The following is an 18,637-nucleotide window of genomic DNA, read 5'->3' as shown; positions in this document are numbered from 1 at the left end:
CTACCTTTCTCTCTCTCTCTCTCTCTCTCTCTCTCTCTCTCTCTCTCTCTCTCTCTCTCTCTCTCTCTCTCTCTCTCTCTCTCTTTTAAAATTACTTATTTATTACGTATACAAAATTCTGTCTGTGTGTATGCCTGCAGGCCAGAAGAGGGCACCAGACCCCATTACAGATGGTTGTGAGCCACCATGTGGTTGCTGGGAATTGAACTCAGGACCTTTGGAAGAGCAGGCAATGCTCTTAACCACTGAGCCATCTCTCCAACCCCTAGGTCTCTCTTTTGAAACAAGAGAATATTAGTAGGCATTTTGAGAGTGTACTCTTCTGACTCTGTTATCAGTAAAGCAAAGTCTTGCCGTCTTAAGCCAATCTACATGGTATATCACTGTTTATTAAAAAACATTTTAATATGCAGGAACTAGATAAAGGCTCAGTCAGTGAGGTGCTTACTGAAGAAGCATGAGAAATGAGTTTTACCCAATGGCACTCATATTAAAAGACAGAAGCAGTGATGTGTGCCTGTAAACTCACTCCTAGAGAAACAGGAATAGGGAGATTCCTGCTATTTTCTAGCCATAGATTCTTTTCACATTGGCAAAGCTCCAAGTTCTGGAAGCAAAGTCATCTTAAGAAATAAGATTGAGAGACGTAGAAGAAGAAATCTGGAATCAAACACACACACACACACACACACACACACACACACACACACACACACACAGACACCTACATTCTTTTAGTAGAAATTCAATAAGTATAGCTTGAGAAAGAACTATCCACACTTGAATATTATTATAATCAATAGAAACTATATACATTTAAACATCATTGTTCTGTTTATAAGACACAGTCATCATACAGTCTTCAAATAGTAAAAACAAATGTGGGTTTTTGAACACTTGATTAATATGCAATGCCTAGAAGCTAAACATTCATTAATTAGAGACTTATCTCAGATTTTCTCATGTATATCTCTTAGCTCTCACTGAAATAGCTTCCAAAAATCTTTCTTTTAATTACTCTATGGGCTATAAACAAGGTGTTTGCAAAAAGGTTCTAAGACAGAGATCCTTAACTTTTCTAATGCTGTGACCCTTTAATACATCTCCTCATGGTGTGGTGACCTTCAACCATAAAATTATTTTCATTGCTTTTTCATAAATGTAATTTTATCACTGTCATAAATCATAACCTAAATATATGTGTTTTCTGATAGTCTTAGTTAAGCCCTGTGATAGGGTCACTCAATCCCCATGAGGGTCTTTACCCACAGGTTGAGAACTCCTGTTCTAAGAGAACCAGCAACATGTGCTCATCTTTGTCATAAACTGAGGAATAGTCAGAGCTGTTATTTCAAATATTTTTAACTTGATATTTCAACCACAGTTAAATTTTTTAACATAGCATGCTGACATTTTACTATGACTTTACAGTTGTAACTAAATGAGATTAGTTGATGTGTTATCTGATTAAATTTTGCCACAGAGAACAAAACAGTAATTTTGTAATTCATATTTTTTTACAAGTGTCACAGCTCAAAGTTCAACTTGAAATAATTATATAAATTTATTTTTCCAAAATGTTCCCTGAAAAAAATTACTGAGAGAGAATTAATAAAAATCAAGTGATGGTGTGCTAAATATAAGAAAGCTGTAAATAACATTTTTGATTGCTTAGCCAAAATAATTTGTGTGGTATTTCTGAATGTTAACTGTACTGATTCAGGATAACTCTCAAGACACTTTCAAATTCATTTTATATAAATGACATCCTTATACAATTCCCTTTGGATTTTAACTAATTTAGTAGTGAATTTTGAGGTATTTAAATCTCATACAATTATTCTTTGACACTAATAGAGAATGTTAAAAATTAGCAAAGCGTGCTTTATAATTTAGAACAGATCTTTGCTGCAGGTGTGGTATTAAACAGTAAGTGCTATGATCCTTTAATTCTTTAATTAATTGTTTATATTTTTGTCTCTCACAATTTTATAAAACATAGATGTAGAAATATTTTAAAAATGAGAGCTATTACCTCTGAGTCAAAATGTCATAACATTTGAAACTATGACTCTTCTAGGATATTAATGAAATAAATTGCCATGAATAGATGACATTTTATGTGTTATATGATTGTACTCAAGAGTCAAGAATTTAGCATAACATAATAAGTGCACTGTATCATTTGCAACTTATGTTCAGAATTGAGAATTACTTTCTCTTTCCTAAAAGGTAGCAATGCCTGTTTCCCAAGTCCAAATTGTAACCCCTTTACATGGCTGTTTTTCCTGGTTTCCTGTCCTAACTACACCTATGAGGTATGTTGTTTACAAATAACTGAATAGTATTCTATATATACTAAACCCACAACTTTGTGCTTTAAATATATTATATGCAGTCTGCAGATCGATATTTTCCAAAGATAATGACTGGAAAATTAATATTCTACATAAATACATGTATACTTAGTATATTTGCAAGTTTTATATAACATAGCATGAGATATATCCGAATGTTGAGTATAGCAAATATTTTAAAATGATGCTCATTTCTAATGTGAATTTCACGATATTTTATGGCCCTTTATGGCTTTCATATGTAAAGGCTATTAGTATAATTTCTTTGTATACATAACTTTTATAATGTTTTAAGATTTCAAATTACTTATAAAATCACAAGTGACTAGATGAGCCACAGTGTCTGTTAACCTTAAATTTTTATTTTAACAGATTGGATCCTGGATTAGTTTCACAGTAATGACACAAACACTTCCAGGTAATCTTAATATTTATTGACAATTAATCATCATGGGATCATCTGTAGGAGAAATAACTTATGCAAATGAGTTACTCTCCCACTAACATAGAAGATTTTTGTACTAATATACTGCATGTGCATTTTTATTTTCGTAGTGATTTTTAGTCTTCAAATACTGAAATATTATCTCCTATTTGTCCTGATATAACTGAAAGTTAATTCAAGGCAGGGAATACAATTGAAGTATATGATTGATTGTGGACTTCACTGAAAGGTACCTCTTTTGTGGATATACATCTGTAAACAGTGGACTGCGGAAAGCTGATTGCAAAATTTTGAAAACTTGAAATTTTAACATAAAAAGGAGAGTTGGATCACCCAAGTGCTATACTTAAAAAAAAATATGTAATACCATTGTCATTGATCCATTTACCAGTTACGAATTATCATTAGCTTAGTATATATACATATATACAAAGTGTGAAAATAGTATACACACACACACACACATATATATATGTATACTTATAGACTGCATGACTTCTTTTTGAAAAATTTTTGAGAAGAAAATATATAAGGAGTTTTTATAGTTTTTTGTTTATTTATCCTTCAAATAATTTTGTGCATGTATTATTGTTTGCAACAAATAGAAGAAACTTGATAGGAAACTGTTCAGCATTTGGTAAATATTTTTTATCAGAAATTATTTTGTTCTTAAATATAAATCATTGTTTCCATTACAGAAGTATAACAATGTGATTGTTTTGGTTGTTTTCTTTCAGTTGGTATTTTTACAGTTTTAATGAGCATCCAGATGTCTTTGTGGGCCCGAAAGAAGCATCAGATATATCAGAAGAAATTCAACTCATGTGTGCACAGGAAATCAGCAATAATTCCATTCATATTATAAGAAAATATAGTGATTTTCATCTGATCAAAAAGGGAAGCATCTAAATTTACTAATAAAGCCTTAGGAAAAAATAACCAACTACTAGAATACAATAATTTATTAGCAAAAGTATTTTTAACGAAAGAAAATGATGATAGAATTTGGCTAAAAATAGTATGAGCTAGGGGTAATAAAAGGTAGGAGTTAAATTAGGCATGATGAGTCCTGCTAAATAACAGTACGCTAAAACTTGAATCAGGATGTCTGCCAAGAGGGTGAGTTCATGCTAGGTTATGTTAGAGAGTCCATTTTACAATGAAACAGAAGAGAACTGAAAGCTGAAGTTATTAAAAATAAATATTAAAAATAGCATTGAGTTATTTGCAAGAGCTTGATCTTAAAATAAACAGTCTTATTGAATGAATATTTCATAGAACTATTTCATAAGGTAATTTAATTACCTGGTGTCTGGTCTGGTCAGCTGGCCCAGTGCTTAAGAGATTTTTTTTATTTTTTTTTAATAGTGAGAACTTCCCATATTTTATTTGAGCCTTAAAAACCTCCTTCATTATTTTCTTGGATTTTGTGGCAACATTTTTTTTTTGGTTGGAATGTTTCCTGTTTTACATTGCTCTGTGATTAAACATTTTAATAGGTATAAATAATTGTTACTTGAAAACTGTCATCTTTAAACTAGGTGATTAGTGTGTGGCACTCCAAACAGCAACCCAAACACTATCACTTCATTGAAAGAAACTGTAGACCCAAGACTACAAGAAAATAAGCAATTTGTGTTCCTACATCCAAATTTATTTATTTTTTTTAAAAAAAGCTTAAACAGGCTTGATAGACTCATCTTGGTTTTAATAATAAAAAATAGTATAGGTCATATAAATACAAAGAATTTAAAGTTACTAATGAAAACCAATTTAATGCATGTAATGAAAACGAGGCTAAATTTACTTCATTCATCATGAACTTACTCCTTTGGCTACAAAGAAAATAATGGGACAAATATATAGTATCCAACACACAAAAATTTAGAAGTATCTTGAGTCTGCTACAGAGGATCTTCTCTAGAGCCATCACCCTGTTATAGGATTCAAGAATGCATTGCCTCTCCATCTCTAGCATTTTCCAACAATGTTCTTTAGCTCAAGAATTAAAAATTCTAAAATTTAAAACACTATGACTAGTCAGAGATGTGTAATTTTTTTATGTCATGGCACTTTCGCGAAATAAATTTTCCTTTAATTTGTTGCTTTGTAGTTGTATTCCATTTGTCAAAGAAGAGTGAGTCTGTCTTCATGGAGAAAAAAATATTCTTTGAGACTGGACAAGGTTGGTCCCCTCTATCAGTGCAAAACTAGTATCATTTCATTTTATCAAGGTCCAATCAAATGAAAAAAAATCAGCCATATGTCAAATAGGAGTGGAAGCTATAATTGAACCTGCTTGACTTTCCATGTTTATAAGATTTAAAGCAATGCTTGCCATGGCTTTCAAAAACCAGCAGGTTTTTTTTTTGTACTGTTTCTTTCATGTAACTTTGTTGAAAATGCATTTTTATATTTTTTGACAAGATACTTTGTGATTTACATACTAAAATTTTGACAGTTAAGATTATTGGTTTCATAAAATAGAAAACAATTTTAATGCTTACATTTAGAAGGAACAATATAATATATCTAATCTAACCGTTAGTTTTTTATGCATATCTGCTTTGAATAAGACTATTCCAAAATAATTTCCAACAAATTAATTGTTTTAACATACCATAACTTATGTCAAGTATAATTAGGAAACGTACCTAGAGCTATAAACATGAGAAACCAAAGTCTTGAAGCATCAACAGCCAGACCTTCACCCACTGTCACAGTATAGAGATTCTGAACTTAACCCAATATCATTTAATACAGAAATTACTACACTTGTGATATATTTGGTTTTATTTGCTGGTTTGTCTTTTTTATTGATAAACAATTTTATATAATCTATTCTGATCATGATTTTCCTTCCCAAACTCCTGCCTGACTTCCACACTTCTCCACCTCTCTATACCACAGCTCAATGCCTTTTTCTTCTCTCTTCTCTCTGTCATTGCTGTGACCCTATCTGGCTTGCATTCAATAGTCTTGTGAGAACTGCCACAGTCTTTGTGAGTTCAGATATTAGTATCCCTGATGAGTTTTTAAGACCCTCTTTCTTTGAAGTTTTCTGTTAGTTCTGGCTGTTAGAATCGCTCTGCCATATATCTCTCATCAGCATATATCCCTGAGTCTTCAGGAAAGTGGTTCACTTAAGTGAAGACTTGTATCTTTATTTAAATGCTGTGTCCAGATCATAAGCCAAATGGTAAAAATTTTCTGAATTTGTTTGTATATTGACATTTACTTAGGAATGCATCAAATTTTCAAGACATTTCAGCTCAAATAAGTAACTGGTCCCAAGGCAGATCAAAGTCAGATATTGATTTGTGTTAATTATAGCATTTCACACCTAAAATAAAATAAATCATTGAATTAATAATAATAATCTCTTCTATTTGTATTTTGTTAAAGCAAAAAAGGAAGGAAAGTCCTTTGGTTGTTTCAAGATATTCAAAGTGATTACAGCAAATGTTGCTTTATAAGTTCAATTAAAGTTATTTATGACATCTGTTCTTAATGATAATAATTAAAAATCAAGCTTTTCAATGGCTGTAAAAAGCTACTCTTTGCCCAGATGTGTATCAAGGCATATAATTTAGCCTTCCTTTCAAGCAGCTTTGGTGTAGAAAGGTGCAACGTATTTTCAAAGACAGCAATCCTTGCAAACAGGGAACGTTTTAAACTGCAGTTTTAAATGGGAGTTTGGTGGGGTGGGTGCCTGAGAGCTGTGAGATACGTAATACTACAGGGAAGATTTAGAAACTCAATTCACAAGCACCTTTGACTTAACTTGCTTTAGAATAAGAAATATCTCTTTCTGAATTATGAAGTATGGTGCCAGAATAAATTATGATTTATATATATTAAAAAGAATCAAAAAATCACAAGATTTATGTCTCTTTTTTCCTTTCATCAAGTCTCTCTACCAGTTTGGAAAGCTGTATGGTTTCTCTGATGAATGCTGGAATTTCAATTATGTTTTATAATTAATCTTCTAGCTGGTATAACTTCTCCATATCGTATTTTTTCCAATAATTTATATGAATAAGTTTTAGATAGTTAACATTTAAGTTACTATGGGAACCTATAAAGTAGAAGAGAAGGATACCATGAGAAAGCATATAGTACCAAATACTTGTCCCTTCCTGTAAAGGAACATTATACTTGAGTAGGTTCACAGTGCCAGAATCTTGACTGATTGAGATGGCTTACATGCCCACAGTCACATTTGTGATATTGTAATTACAGGAAGAGACTTTTTCACGAATAAAACTAAACAGTGCACGTTCACAGTGAAACTCAATACTGGTCCTTTAAAAAAAGATTCTTCTCTCATACAATATATTCTATCCACAGTTTCCCCTCCTTCCAATCATCCTAGCTTTTCCAATCTTCCCTTTTCCCCAGATTCACTCCCTGGCTGTTTCCTCTTCAGAAAAGAACAGGCCTCCAAGAGAAAACAGCCAAAAGAGACAAAATATGATATAATAAGGCAAAGGAAAACTCTGGATCCTTAAATGCTGTTTATTTTGTTTATGCTACATTGTCTTTTGTTCTGATACTTAATATTTAGAAGCTTTATCAAATTTTTCTCATTGTAAAGAGTGAGTTAATATAAATCTGTTCCTTGTAAACTCAGCCACCGTTATGCAATAGTGTTGCACTAAGGAAAGAAATCAAAGCACATTCTATTTAAATAGTTTAACCATGGCCAATCCCAAGGGTTTTTTTAAGATTTGTTTATATATTATGAATAGTGTTCTGCCTACATGTGTCCTTGCAAGCCAGAAGAGAACACCAGATCTCATTACAGATGGTTGTGAGCCACCATGTGGTTGCTGGGAATTGAACTCAGGACCTCTGGAAGAGCAGTAAGTGCTCTTAACCTCTGAACCACCTCTCCAGCCCAAAGTTTTGTTCTCTACTTTCCACCTTGTGTCTCTGGTTTGACTACTGAATGTCTGCTGTGTGATTATAGCTCATGTGTGTCTGTTGTATGTATCTAAATCTGAGTCTGGCTAAACAATTTCTACTGATGAATCTATCTGTCCTTGTCACTGTCCTTATCAAAGGGTTTTTGCTGTATCTTTATAGAACAGCACAGAATGCATCACATAGGGAAGTAATGAGGGATAAAAAAATTCAGATACATCAGCAGCAATAATGAGACACCTAGTTTTTTTAAAATGAAGCAACAAATAAATATATAAAAGATTCTTAGTTTTTCTATGTGCTTGCTTTGTATGATGCTTTTATAAGTTTATCTCCTGCAAGTTATGAAAAGAAATCATTAACAATTTGATTGTATCTCTGAACTTCAAATACTCATTTAATATTTTATTTCAAAATCTGTACCTACTTCTACAGATATTAACTACCATAATTTTATTATACAACAAGTATTAGTTCAGTAAAAGCACAAAATAAAAAATAAGGTGCAAATGCACTCTAAACATTCTGCTTTGTTGTTAATTATGGATGGATCCATGTGTGTGCAGACTAGTTGAGAGTGTATCTTAGAAACAAAATAGCAGTCTAGCTCTTAAAAACTCATTTAAATATAAGACTAAAAGGCATAAATAGATAATGTTACTCAGTGATATCCACAGAACCTCTGAAATGAAAGTAATAGTTTAGTTTTCCCATGTAGCTTATACAAAAGTAGACTAGCNATGCAAGACTTTTATTATGTCTTAGGCTCATATGTTTGAATGCTTGACCCCCAGTTTTTAGAATTGTTTGAGAAGTTTCTTGTCCCATAGCTGAGGCTAGATTATGTCAGGTTGGTCTTATACATTTGATGGTTGTACCCTAAAATACAGTCTGCCTTTGCATGTGAATGTTCCCTTCTACAAGAGAGGCACAGGAATTTACTCTAGCAAATTCTATATTATCTCTAGCAAATTTCTATATTATCACCACTTTTTATATCTCAAAATTCTGCAGTACTGCTATATCTTACTGTAAAATACTGAATGTGATCACTATTTGAAAACTCAAGCACAAATACAAAATTTTACACAGATAAGTATATAGTAGTATTTTGTTATTTTAACAATAACTTAAAAAGCAAAATTTATGCAACTTACATTTTGCTCTATAACTTAGTATAGATGGACTTTAAAGATATAACTTACATTTATTTATTTACTATGTGAGTGTGTCTGTATGTATATGACAGACTATTTGGGAGTGGATTTCCTTCTTTAATCATATTGGATCTAGGGCTAATCTCACAGTCTTATATTTTGTGATAAGTTCATTTAACACTGAACCATGTCATTGGCACAAATATGGATTTAAAATACAGGAACAATATTTGAAAGTGGAAGATGGAAAATATGCAATAATTTTTAAAGTGTTTTATCAACACATAATTGTCATTGTCATGCTAATCATATAAACATTCCTTTTAAATTTTCATGAGGAAAATATATGATTGATATGAATTCTTCATTTGCAAAACTCCCTAAAAGAAAGGATTCATAATAAATCATTATTAGTATTGTTGATATTCAAATAAAATGATATCTCATATTATTGTTGCTATAGAATCTTATTTTGGTTTTAACATGCGTCAATTTTCTGGGATAGTCAAAAAAACCTGAAGAAAACAGCTATTTTTTCTGTCCATTTGATCACATGTTGAGCCAACAATCGTCATCAAATGTCATCATGAAGAAGAGCAATGGCAGAAGTGTCTGTCTCAGTTCATCTTGAAAGGAGGATGTGGGAGGCTGGGAACAACATCCTAAGTTTGTGTCAGCTCCAATATTTCAAATAGGAATCCAATGTACTTTTGGATAGTGACTATATAATACAGGTCAGACCTAAGAAAGCGTCACAGTATTGTTGGATTCCTATTTGAAATATTGGAGCTGACACAAACTTAGGAGGTATTGAGAGCATGGAGCAGTTTACTTATGGTTTAAATCTGGGTATATCAGTGGAGGGCCACCCAAGGACTTAATGGGTTCACTGGTGGGTGGACTAAGGCCTCATTGGGAGGTAGACAGATATGACATGCAGAGAGAGCTTGGATACAGAGTTTATTTATTTAGTTATGGAAGGAAAGGGAAACAGAACAGGGGGAGGGAGAAGGAGGAGGAAAAGAGAGTCCGAAGCTGCCTCTCCAGGAGAAGGGCAGAGAGAAAGTGGGGGGAGGGAGGCAGAAGAGGGACAGAAAGAGAGAGATCAGGCTGGAGAGGATGCAGGAGATTCACTTGCTAAGATGGAAGTGGGGAAGTTGGGAGTGGAGAAGGCTTGTCTCTTAAAGGGACAGGATACCTAGGTAATATACTGGGCCTGCAGATACACAGATACCACTAAAGTACTACTTGGAAAACCCATGAGTTTTATTGAGGTTACTTACAGGGATGTGGGAAAGCAGATACTCATAAGAGCAGAAATTACTCAAAAGACAGCTGCATCACTAAAGCCCACCCCAGCATGAATGACAGCTAACACAGTAAGAAACCTGGAACACATCACACAGACTTCTGGCTGCTCAGCAAGTTGTTGCTATCCTTTTCAGGGCCTCAATAGGTCTAAATTTCTTCCAGGCAACTCAGTAACATTCTTCCTCTGACAAAGCTTCCTCTCCTGACTTTCAAACAGCTCAGTATGTAAGAAACCCTAGTCTAGACACAGGGTCCTATGGTGTTGAAATAAGAGCGGCGGGGCTGCGTCCCCAACACCCCGGCCGCTTGGCTAGCTCATGCCCGAAATAACAACACACAAACTGTATTCATTTAAGAACTGCTTGGCCCATGAACTCTAACCCTTACAGGCTAATTCTTGCACCTGGACTAGCCCATTTCTAATGATGTGTGTAAGCACCCCAAGGTGCGCTTACCTGGAAGAGTCTAGCCTCCATCCATCCTGTCTGGGAGCAGAGCAGAGTCTGACCTCACTTCCTCTTCCGCTCAGCATCTTATTCTGTTTACTCCTCCCACCAATGCTTTAACCTATGAGGCCAAGCAGTGTGTTTATTACTTAACCAATGAAATCAACAGATTGATATATGACACTCCCACATCACTATGGAGGACATTTCACATTGAAAACACAGCAGATACAAGTTGGTTGTTCTTTCTGCCAGTGTGGCCCTCATTATGATAGGATTAAGAAGAGACAGAAACTTAAGATGAAAGTCCTACTGTGAAGCAATTCAGCGACTGGGAAATATTGGTCTCTTGACGTCAGTTCCTATGAGACTAGGATGCTAGGAAAGAGAAATTTTGCCCTCCAAATGTTCTCTGGCTTTGTTGGCTTTCAGTATTATCACATTTTTTCTACATCCATTCCGAAATGTTACTGAGCCCAATGTGAGACAGATGGACAGCATATAGTACTGATAACATTTGAAACTGTGAGGCCTTATTCATAAATTAAAAAATGTGGTGATCAGTTCTACCCAGTAACATTCTTCCTCTGACAAAACTTATTCTAAGTCTTATTCTAAAATGTTATTCTAACATTTCTGACCTGATGTATTTTTACAGACTTCAGGACACAAAGCCATTTGCTTCTCTCAGCATTTTCTCAATGCCTTTTGTACTTGTCCGTACTGAGTTTCTTGTATGAATGGAATTCAGACAGATGGAAGGGATCATGTCACCAAGTTCCTATTAAAAGATCATTCTACTTTAAATATTTTAAAGCAGTAGTTGCCAGAAAAATATCCTTTCATCTGGTTATGTATGGTAGTATGTCCATGTAATCCTACCTCTAGCAAGGATGAGTTAGGGCTAGCCCAAACTGTATAATGAGGTATTTTAAAATGTTAATAATAATAATCATCATTATGAATTTTATTGTTATAGAGTGATAGTTAATATCATTTTGCCCTTGTTAGATCCTATATTCCCAATACAAGAAACTAGAATGAAGAACTTATGAAACCCTGAGTTCTCATAAGTATGGTGCCCTTAGTGAAAATCCATATTGTGTTCTGCAATCACGACTCTCCATTACACACACACACACACACACACACACACAAAACTAAGGCTTGATTTCTAACTTTAAGAAATGCGTTGGTTATAATATCTAGAATATAAGAAGTTAAAAATCTTATTGAATACAATATGATTATGACCTGCTATAAAAATAATATTTACAAAGAGACTATGATATGTATGTTTGTAATTCTAGAGAAAAACTATAAACAAACACACAAAAAGTGTAAAAGAAAAGAATACGTTAGGTAAAGTTTTATAGGGAAATCAAAGTTGACAATCAACAAGCCCCAACTCTTTTAACCATATACCCAAAGGACTCTCCATTCTATCACAAGGACATTTGTTCAATTATGTTCATTGCAGTTTTATTCATAATAAGTAGGAACTGAAAACAACATAGATATCCCTCAGCTGAGGAATGTGTTTTAAACATGTGGTGCATTTACACAATGGAGCGTTGTTCAGTTGTTTAATAAAATAACATCATGAAATTTACAGACAACTGGGTGCAAGTAAGAAAAAAATCATCCTGAGGTTACCTAGACCCAGAAAGACAAATATGATATGTAAAATCACTTATAAGTGAATATTAGATGTTAAGTAAATGATAATCAAGCAACAATCCACAGAATCAAAGAGGTGAAGTAAAGAAGAGGGCTCCAGGGGGGATTCATATATCTCCCTGGGTAAAGGAAATAGAATAAATTTTGTGGTAGACTTGGAGAAGGTGGTAAAGGAGTGGAACAGATCAGGTGGGGGGAAGAAAGGGATGATTTTACTTAAGCCCCATGTCAGGGGAAGGATCTTATACCCCACAATGCCTGAAAGGCCACGAACCTGAGACTGGATGGATACTTCAGAAACCTAGAGTACAACCAAACACAAGTAGCAAGACACAAACAAAAGCAAAAGCAAAAGCAAAAATCTGCTATAACCATAGGTTGGTGCCTTGTACAATAGTGATCAGAGAAGCTTCCATCTCTGATGGCTGATGGGAGCTGATGCAGAGACCCACAGCCAGACATTATGCGGAGATGTAGTATAAATTGGAGATCTCTATCAGGCTCTTCCTTGAAGCTCAGACCCTGCAGAAGAGGGGAGGAATGATTGTAGGGGTCAGAGAGGAGAGAGAACACAGGGAGAACAGGGCTAGCTGAATCAACTAAGCGAGACTCACCTGAGCTCAAAGAGACTGCTCCTGCCTGGGTGTGCTCCAGGTTCTCTGCCTACAGTATATGTATGAGTGTTACCTTGGTGGTTTTGTGGAATTCTAATAGTGGGAGCTCGTGTGTCTCTGACATTTTGTCTGTTCTTGTGACTTGCTTTCCTCCTCCTGGGTTTCCTTGTGCAGTCTTTATAAGAGTGAATTTGCCTTGTCTTGGTGTTTCTTGTATTTTTTCATGATTGGTTGTTGTATCTTGGAGGCCTGCCTCTTTTTCTAAGGATAACAGAAAGGGAGTTGCACTGGTGGAAGAGGGGAAGAGGAAGGGGAGTTGGGAGAAGTTGAAGTAAGGAAATCTGTGGTCAGGATGCACTGTAAAAGAGAATCTATCTTCATTAAAAAATAAAAAATACATATTTACTGTGATTGCCTTTTTGCCTCATTATCTTTATCTCCTCAAAATCCATTCACATACTCTTGCTTTCTTTCAAATTTGTTACTTTTTGTTACATATGTATAAGTGTATCCTATACATTGTTTTTTATTTCTACTTATTCTTCTCTTACTATTTTTTTGAAGCTCAGCTCAGGACTTCTTTGTATTAATCATTTATGTTTAATTTCAAATATAATTTGATGCCTTGTAATATTTTAATGACATTCTTAGAATTAACATAAATCGTAGCTCTCCATTGTTTGTAAATATGTATAATTGTTTATACACCTCAATAAAAATAAGTAAGGCACTTCCATTATGAATTGTGTGAGCAAAAGCACCATAAACCATTAAGACATTTCATACATTTGGATATTAAGTATGCACAAAGCTATACCATAGTTCCTTCACAGTCTGATGTCTTGGTATTCAAGTATCTATTCTCTAACAGAAACATTTCTGACTCTGACCTAATTTATTGCACTTTATTTATTTATTTATTTATTTATTGCTTTATGTCAGCGAACATACTGTTCTTTCAGTTTATTTAACAATATGTTGTAAGAGCAATCCAAAGTAGCTATAGAAAAGTTTTGCCATGTGCCTCATTAGAAAAAAGCATCATATCTAAAGAGTTCATCATTTAATATCATTGATTGTAGCTTGTGTTCAAAGCATTTAACTGGAGGCTACGGTGCAAATATCTAAAAAGTGGTAACAGATGAAATTTCCTTTCAGTGTTAATAATGTGGCTATTCACTAATACTTTTTACATCTTCATTTCATTTTTTTTCAGATGACTGTAGTATTGCTTTTTTTGATGTTGTTGTTTTATAGTTAATAGTCCACAATTTTCTCTCAAGAAAAATCATTTTCATATCAAAAAGTGAAGGCATTTTATAAATGATAAAGATGATATAATTAGATTCTATTCACTGTTCTGAAACTGCATTTTTAATGTTTTTTATTGATATTTAATTCTGGTTAGTTTTAAAGTCTTCAACATGCTTGATAGTTGAACTTGTTGAAACTTTGAATTGTTGTTTAAAGTTACCTGCTCTGAGAAAACCACCTGAGGAATACCCTCCGTTTAGAACTCAGTCAAAGCTCTTCCAACGGCGCAGGGCTGATGGCAGCTGGCAGACTGGCGCATGCTTAGAGATAACTTCGTTATTACAGCCTTATCTGGCTTGTGATGTCTTTATTAGAAACATGGTGGGAATTTATGATTGAAAGTATTGCTATTTATCCCACAATAATAACCAATCTTTGTTCATATTTAATTCAATGAATTTCAGCTTTGGATAGGGAGAGTTTGCAGTTCTTACAGACTTAAGATATTGTTTAATACAAAAACAGTATCTTTAGAAGCTAGTGTTTTGATTTTAACTAATGTTCAATCTTTTCATGTTATTTCTATATTATGTTAAGTAAGAAAAATTGAGTTATATTCTAAACCTAGTGTCACAGTCAGTGCTCCTATATTAATGCTCATTTAGAATTACTGTTTAATGTTTTAGTAAATATTCCTCATAAGAGAACAGAATCAGACTCTCAATTGGTCTGCCTTACCAGGGGCTTTGAATGTGTATCAGTGCATCACAGTGAACCTTAGATTTTTTTTAAAGCCCAAATTAAAAACACAGTTAAAAGGTCACCTTCTGCGACAGCCTCTATTCACTTTTATCTGTCATTTCTATGCTTAGTGTATCGGACATGCAACAACTGAGGCAGATAATGCTTCACAATTTTTCAAGCTGTCAACTCACATGAAGAAAGAAATGATTCTCCGTATCCTGTCACTGTTCAAATTGAAATTTTGAAAATTAAATGCTCAATAATATTTGCACTCTGGTATTATTAAAAGCAGATTTCGTAACTGTAAATGTGATTGTCCTTTTAGAGAACTGTATCATATTATTCAAAACCCACATTAACATGTAGATTTTAAGCCAAGTCATGAAGTGCTTGAAGCATTTTGGGTTTAGTATTGGAAGAAACAGCTGGTTGTTAGTGGTGTTTACTGTGGCTTTAACAGACAAGGACAGCTATAGAATGCCAATCCTAAATGAAAGAGAAGCTTTGAGTCTGCCAGTGGATTGAATTACAAATGTTCTGGGAATGCCTGAGCTATTTGTTTCCATCTAATAGTATCCAAATAAATCAGAGATTCCATTACACAAGAGAGGTGAAGTTCACAAGATGCAAATGCTAACCAAATCTGAAGGCTCTTGGAACACTAGTTTGCTTTATTCTTTCTACTTGTCATTCCTTCAGTATGATTTTAAGAAAAAAGAGGGAGACCCCCAGATTTGTTTGACAAACTATACTAAGGGCACTGTTAATACAGGATAAAATGTGGTAAGTAAAAGTGAGTCTGTGCATGTATATACAATATATACAATGAACATTTTATTTTATTTATATATGAAATATATATAGTTAAAAAGAAGTTACTTGGTATAGGGATATAACACTATGACATAGTAAGAACTAGAATTTTCAGGTCTGAGGGTTAAATACCAGTGGAGTCTTTTTCTTTCTTTTTTTTTTTTTTTCTTTTTGGATTTTTCGAGACAGGGTTTCTCCATAGCTTTTTGGTTCCTGTCCTGGAACTAGCTCTTGTAGACCAGGCTGGCCTCGAACTCACAGAGATTCGCCTGCCTCTGCCTCCCGAGTGCTGGGATTAAAGGCGTGCGCCACCACCACCCAGCTCAGTGGAGTCTTTTTGTAGTGGTGTTTGAGTCCCTATTCTATTGCTGTGAGGAGACACCAGGATCATGGCAACTTTTAAAAGAGAAAGCATTTTATTTGGTACCTGCTTACAATTTCAGAAGCTTAGTCCTTTATCATAGTGGTGAAGAATATTGCAGACGGGGCATGGTCAACATGTTACTGGAGAAGTAGCTGAGATCTACATCCTGATACACAGGCAGAGACAGAGAAGCTTGACTTGCTTGGGCTTTTGAAATCTCAAATCTCACCACCCGTGACACACTTCCTCCAACAATGACAGACCACAATATTCTTCTAATTTATTATTTTTTTCTTTTTTCCTTCTAATTTAATAAAACAATTCTACTCTCAGGTGATTAACACTCAAATATACAAATCTAAGGGGACATTATTATACAAGCCACCACAAGTGGTAATGGCATAAATGAGCTGGAGATAAACATATTCTAACACCTGAAAAAGAAAGTTGTTGAAACAACAAGAAAAATCAGAATCAATGATCTTTAAGTAAAACTATTACTCTTATATCCTCAAATTGGACAAAGGAAAAAGTTTTCCAATAATGTTACTAAAAGAATTTAATTACATTTAAAGTAATACACAAGGCCACTACCTCTCACCACAACAGAAATCAACTCAAAATATATTCTGGGGTTTTGTTTTTTGTTTTTATAAACTCCCCTCCCCAGATTGGACAGCAAAAACAAAGTGGACCGATGAGATCATGTCAAACTAAAAAAACCTGATATGCAAAGAAAATTATCATCAAAGCAAAGAGCATGAAAAATGAGAGAAAATATTTGTTGAAAACATTTGTGAATTATCTATGTGGCTAAGAGTTGATGTCTGGAATATTCAATAGTACCATAAAAAGTCAGTGGGTTGCAATGTATGCAATATCAATGAATTGAAATTAATAAAAATTGACTAGTAAGTGGCCAAATTATTTATATACATGTTATCACAACACACACATAAAAATATTTATATATGACTGATAAAAATGCAAATATAATTTTCAATGAGAATACCAGTTTGTCACTGTCAAACAGCTATCCCTGAAAACATAGATACAAGTAACAAATGCATTCAACAAGTTAAATTTAAGAATACATATTTATCTTCAAATACATATATTCATGCAATAATTATTAGTGGAAAACAAGGCCATAAATTTGCAAAAAGAGAGGGGATAGGTATATGGGACTCTTTGGGGAACAGAAAGGGAAAGAAGAAATTGTGTAATTAAATTATAATCTACAAAATAAACAAAAATAATAAAATAGTCTTCTTATACATAGTCTTTAAAATGTAATCACGTGGAGCTATTTTGGAAAGTAGTATTAGAAATCTTCAAGAAATATATGCAAAGAACCATCATGTATTCTAGTCATGCTACTATTTGGAATGGAATTAGTATGTTAGTGAAATATTTGCAATATGGTAAGATATTGTAGCATAATATACAATAGGCAAAATTTAGAAAAAAAATTCATAACTGACCAGTGATTAATAATATGTACATGGAATAATATTATTTGGCAAAAAAATTATTTATAACATGTCATGCCCACCCAATGGGCACTATGATAAGTAAAAGAAACCAGATACAGCAGGAATAATTCCACACTATGGCAATCATGCATACATTTTTATAAAGACAATTTTATATAGTGTTATCAGTATCAGAAGAGAGTGAGTAGATGCTGAAGTTTGTTCAATATCCTTTAATTATGTAGAAGCACACATTTGCCTGCATGGCTCTTGTGTTGCGCGTTACAGAATGAGAAGATTGAAGAATTGTAAATGTTTTAGCACAGAGAAGGGGCATGTTTATAATAATAGATATGGTATATTTCTTCAATCATTTTTTCCACAATGTAATCTTGCATAAAGACTGGATAGTAATAACAATGCATTGTAAAAGAGAGAATATTTCCTGAAACATTTATCTCTGTATGTCAGATTTAAGTTGTAAGTTTTCAAAATCTGTACTCTTTACTGGACAAAAGCTGTCACAGAAATTTGAGATTCTTTAAAACAACTTTAATGAGAATGCAAATCAACAAATAACAACAGAAACAAAGCAAAACTGATATTATATACAATGAGACAAGATTAAGTACTTCAAAAGTACACAGTAATTATAAAGTTTAAATAGGTACTTATGAACATTAACATAGTTATTTTTAAACTGCTTAAAATGTTCTTCTCTCATTAACATAGCCTGCCATAGGACATAATCTTAAGAATTTTACCTTAAGTTTTTAAAAGTTACTGAAAGTTTGATACATATACATTAGAGTAAATGGTACATTTTATCTATGATTTTCTTTTCATCACCTTTGGTGCTGTGGGTCTTCTTTTGAGAGTAATATTCACATGATTTTCTCATTTTTGTCTCAGAATATAGTTAATTGTACTAGTTTTTTTCTACTGCATATAAATTATTACATGTGAATTTTAACTGTTCTTATTAAGCTCTTACAGATATTATGAATCTGGAACAATAGAAATTCACATATTTTAATGCACCCAAATTGTA

General features: G+C 33.5%; 1 protein-coding gene across 1 annotated transcript in view; it reads left to right on the top strand.

The window, feature by feature from the left end:
* The window catches only part of Tecrl (trans-2,3-enoyl-CoA reductase like), a 55,466-nt gene extending 51,799 nt beyond the window's left edge, over positions 1–3,667 (top strand). Inside the window, exons 10-12 of the mRNA XM_050149686.1 lie at positions 2,233–2,318; positions 2,730–2,775; positions 3,540–3,667. Of these exons, the coding sequence (XP_050005643.1) occupies positions 2,233–2,318; positions 2,730–2,775; positions 3,540–3,667 (260 nt within the window). The remainder of the gene's footprint in view (positions 1–2,232; positions 2,319–2,729; positions 2,776–3,539) is intronic.
* The last annotated feature ends 14,970 nt before the right edge of the window (positions 3,668–18,637 follow it).

Source organism: Alexandromys fortis, unplaced genomic scaffold (genome assembly GCF_014885135.2).
Source record: "Alexandromys fortis isolate MF-2015 unplaced genomic scaffold, M_Fortis_MF-2015_v1.1 scaffold_0, whole genome shotgun sequence".
Taxonomy (NCBI): domain Eukaryota; kingdom Metazoa; phylum Chordata; class Mammalia; order Rodentia; family Cricetidae; genus Alexandromys; species Alexandromys fortis.
The sequence above is the reverse complement of the archived record's forward strand: the minus strand, read 5'-3'. Positions and strand labels throughout refer to the sequence as shown.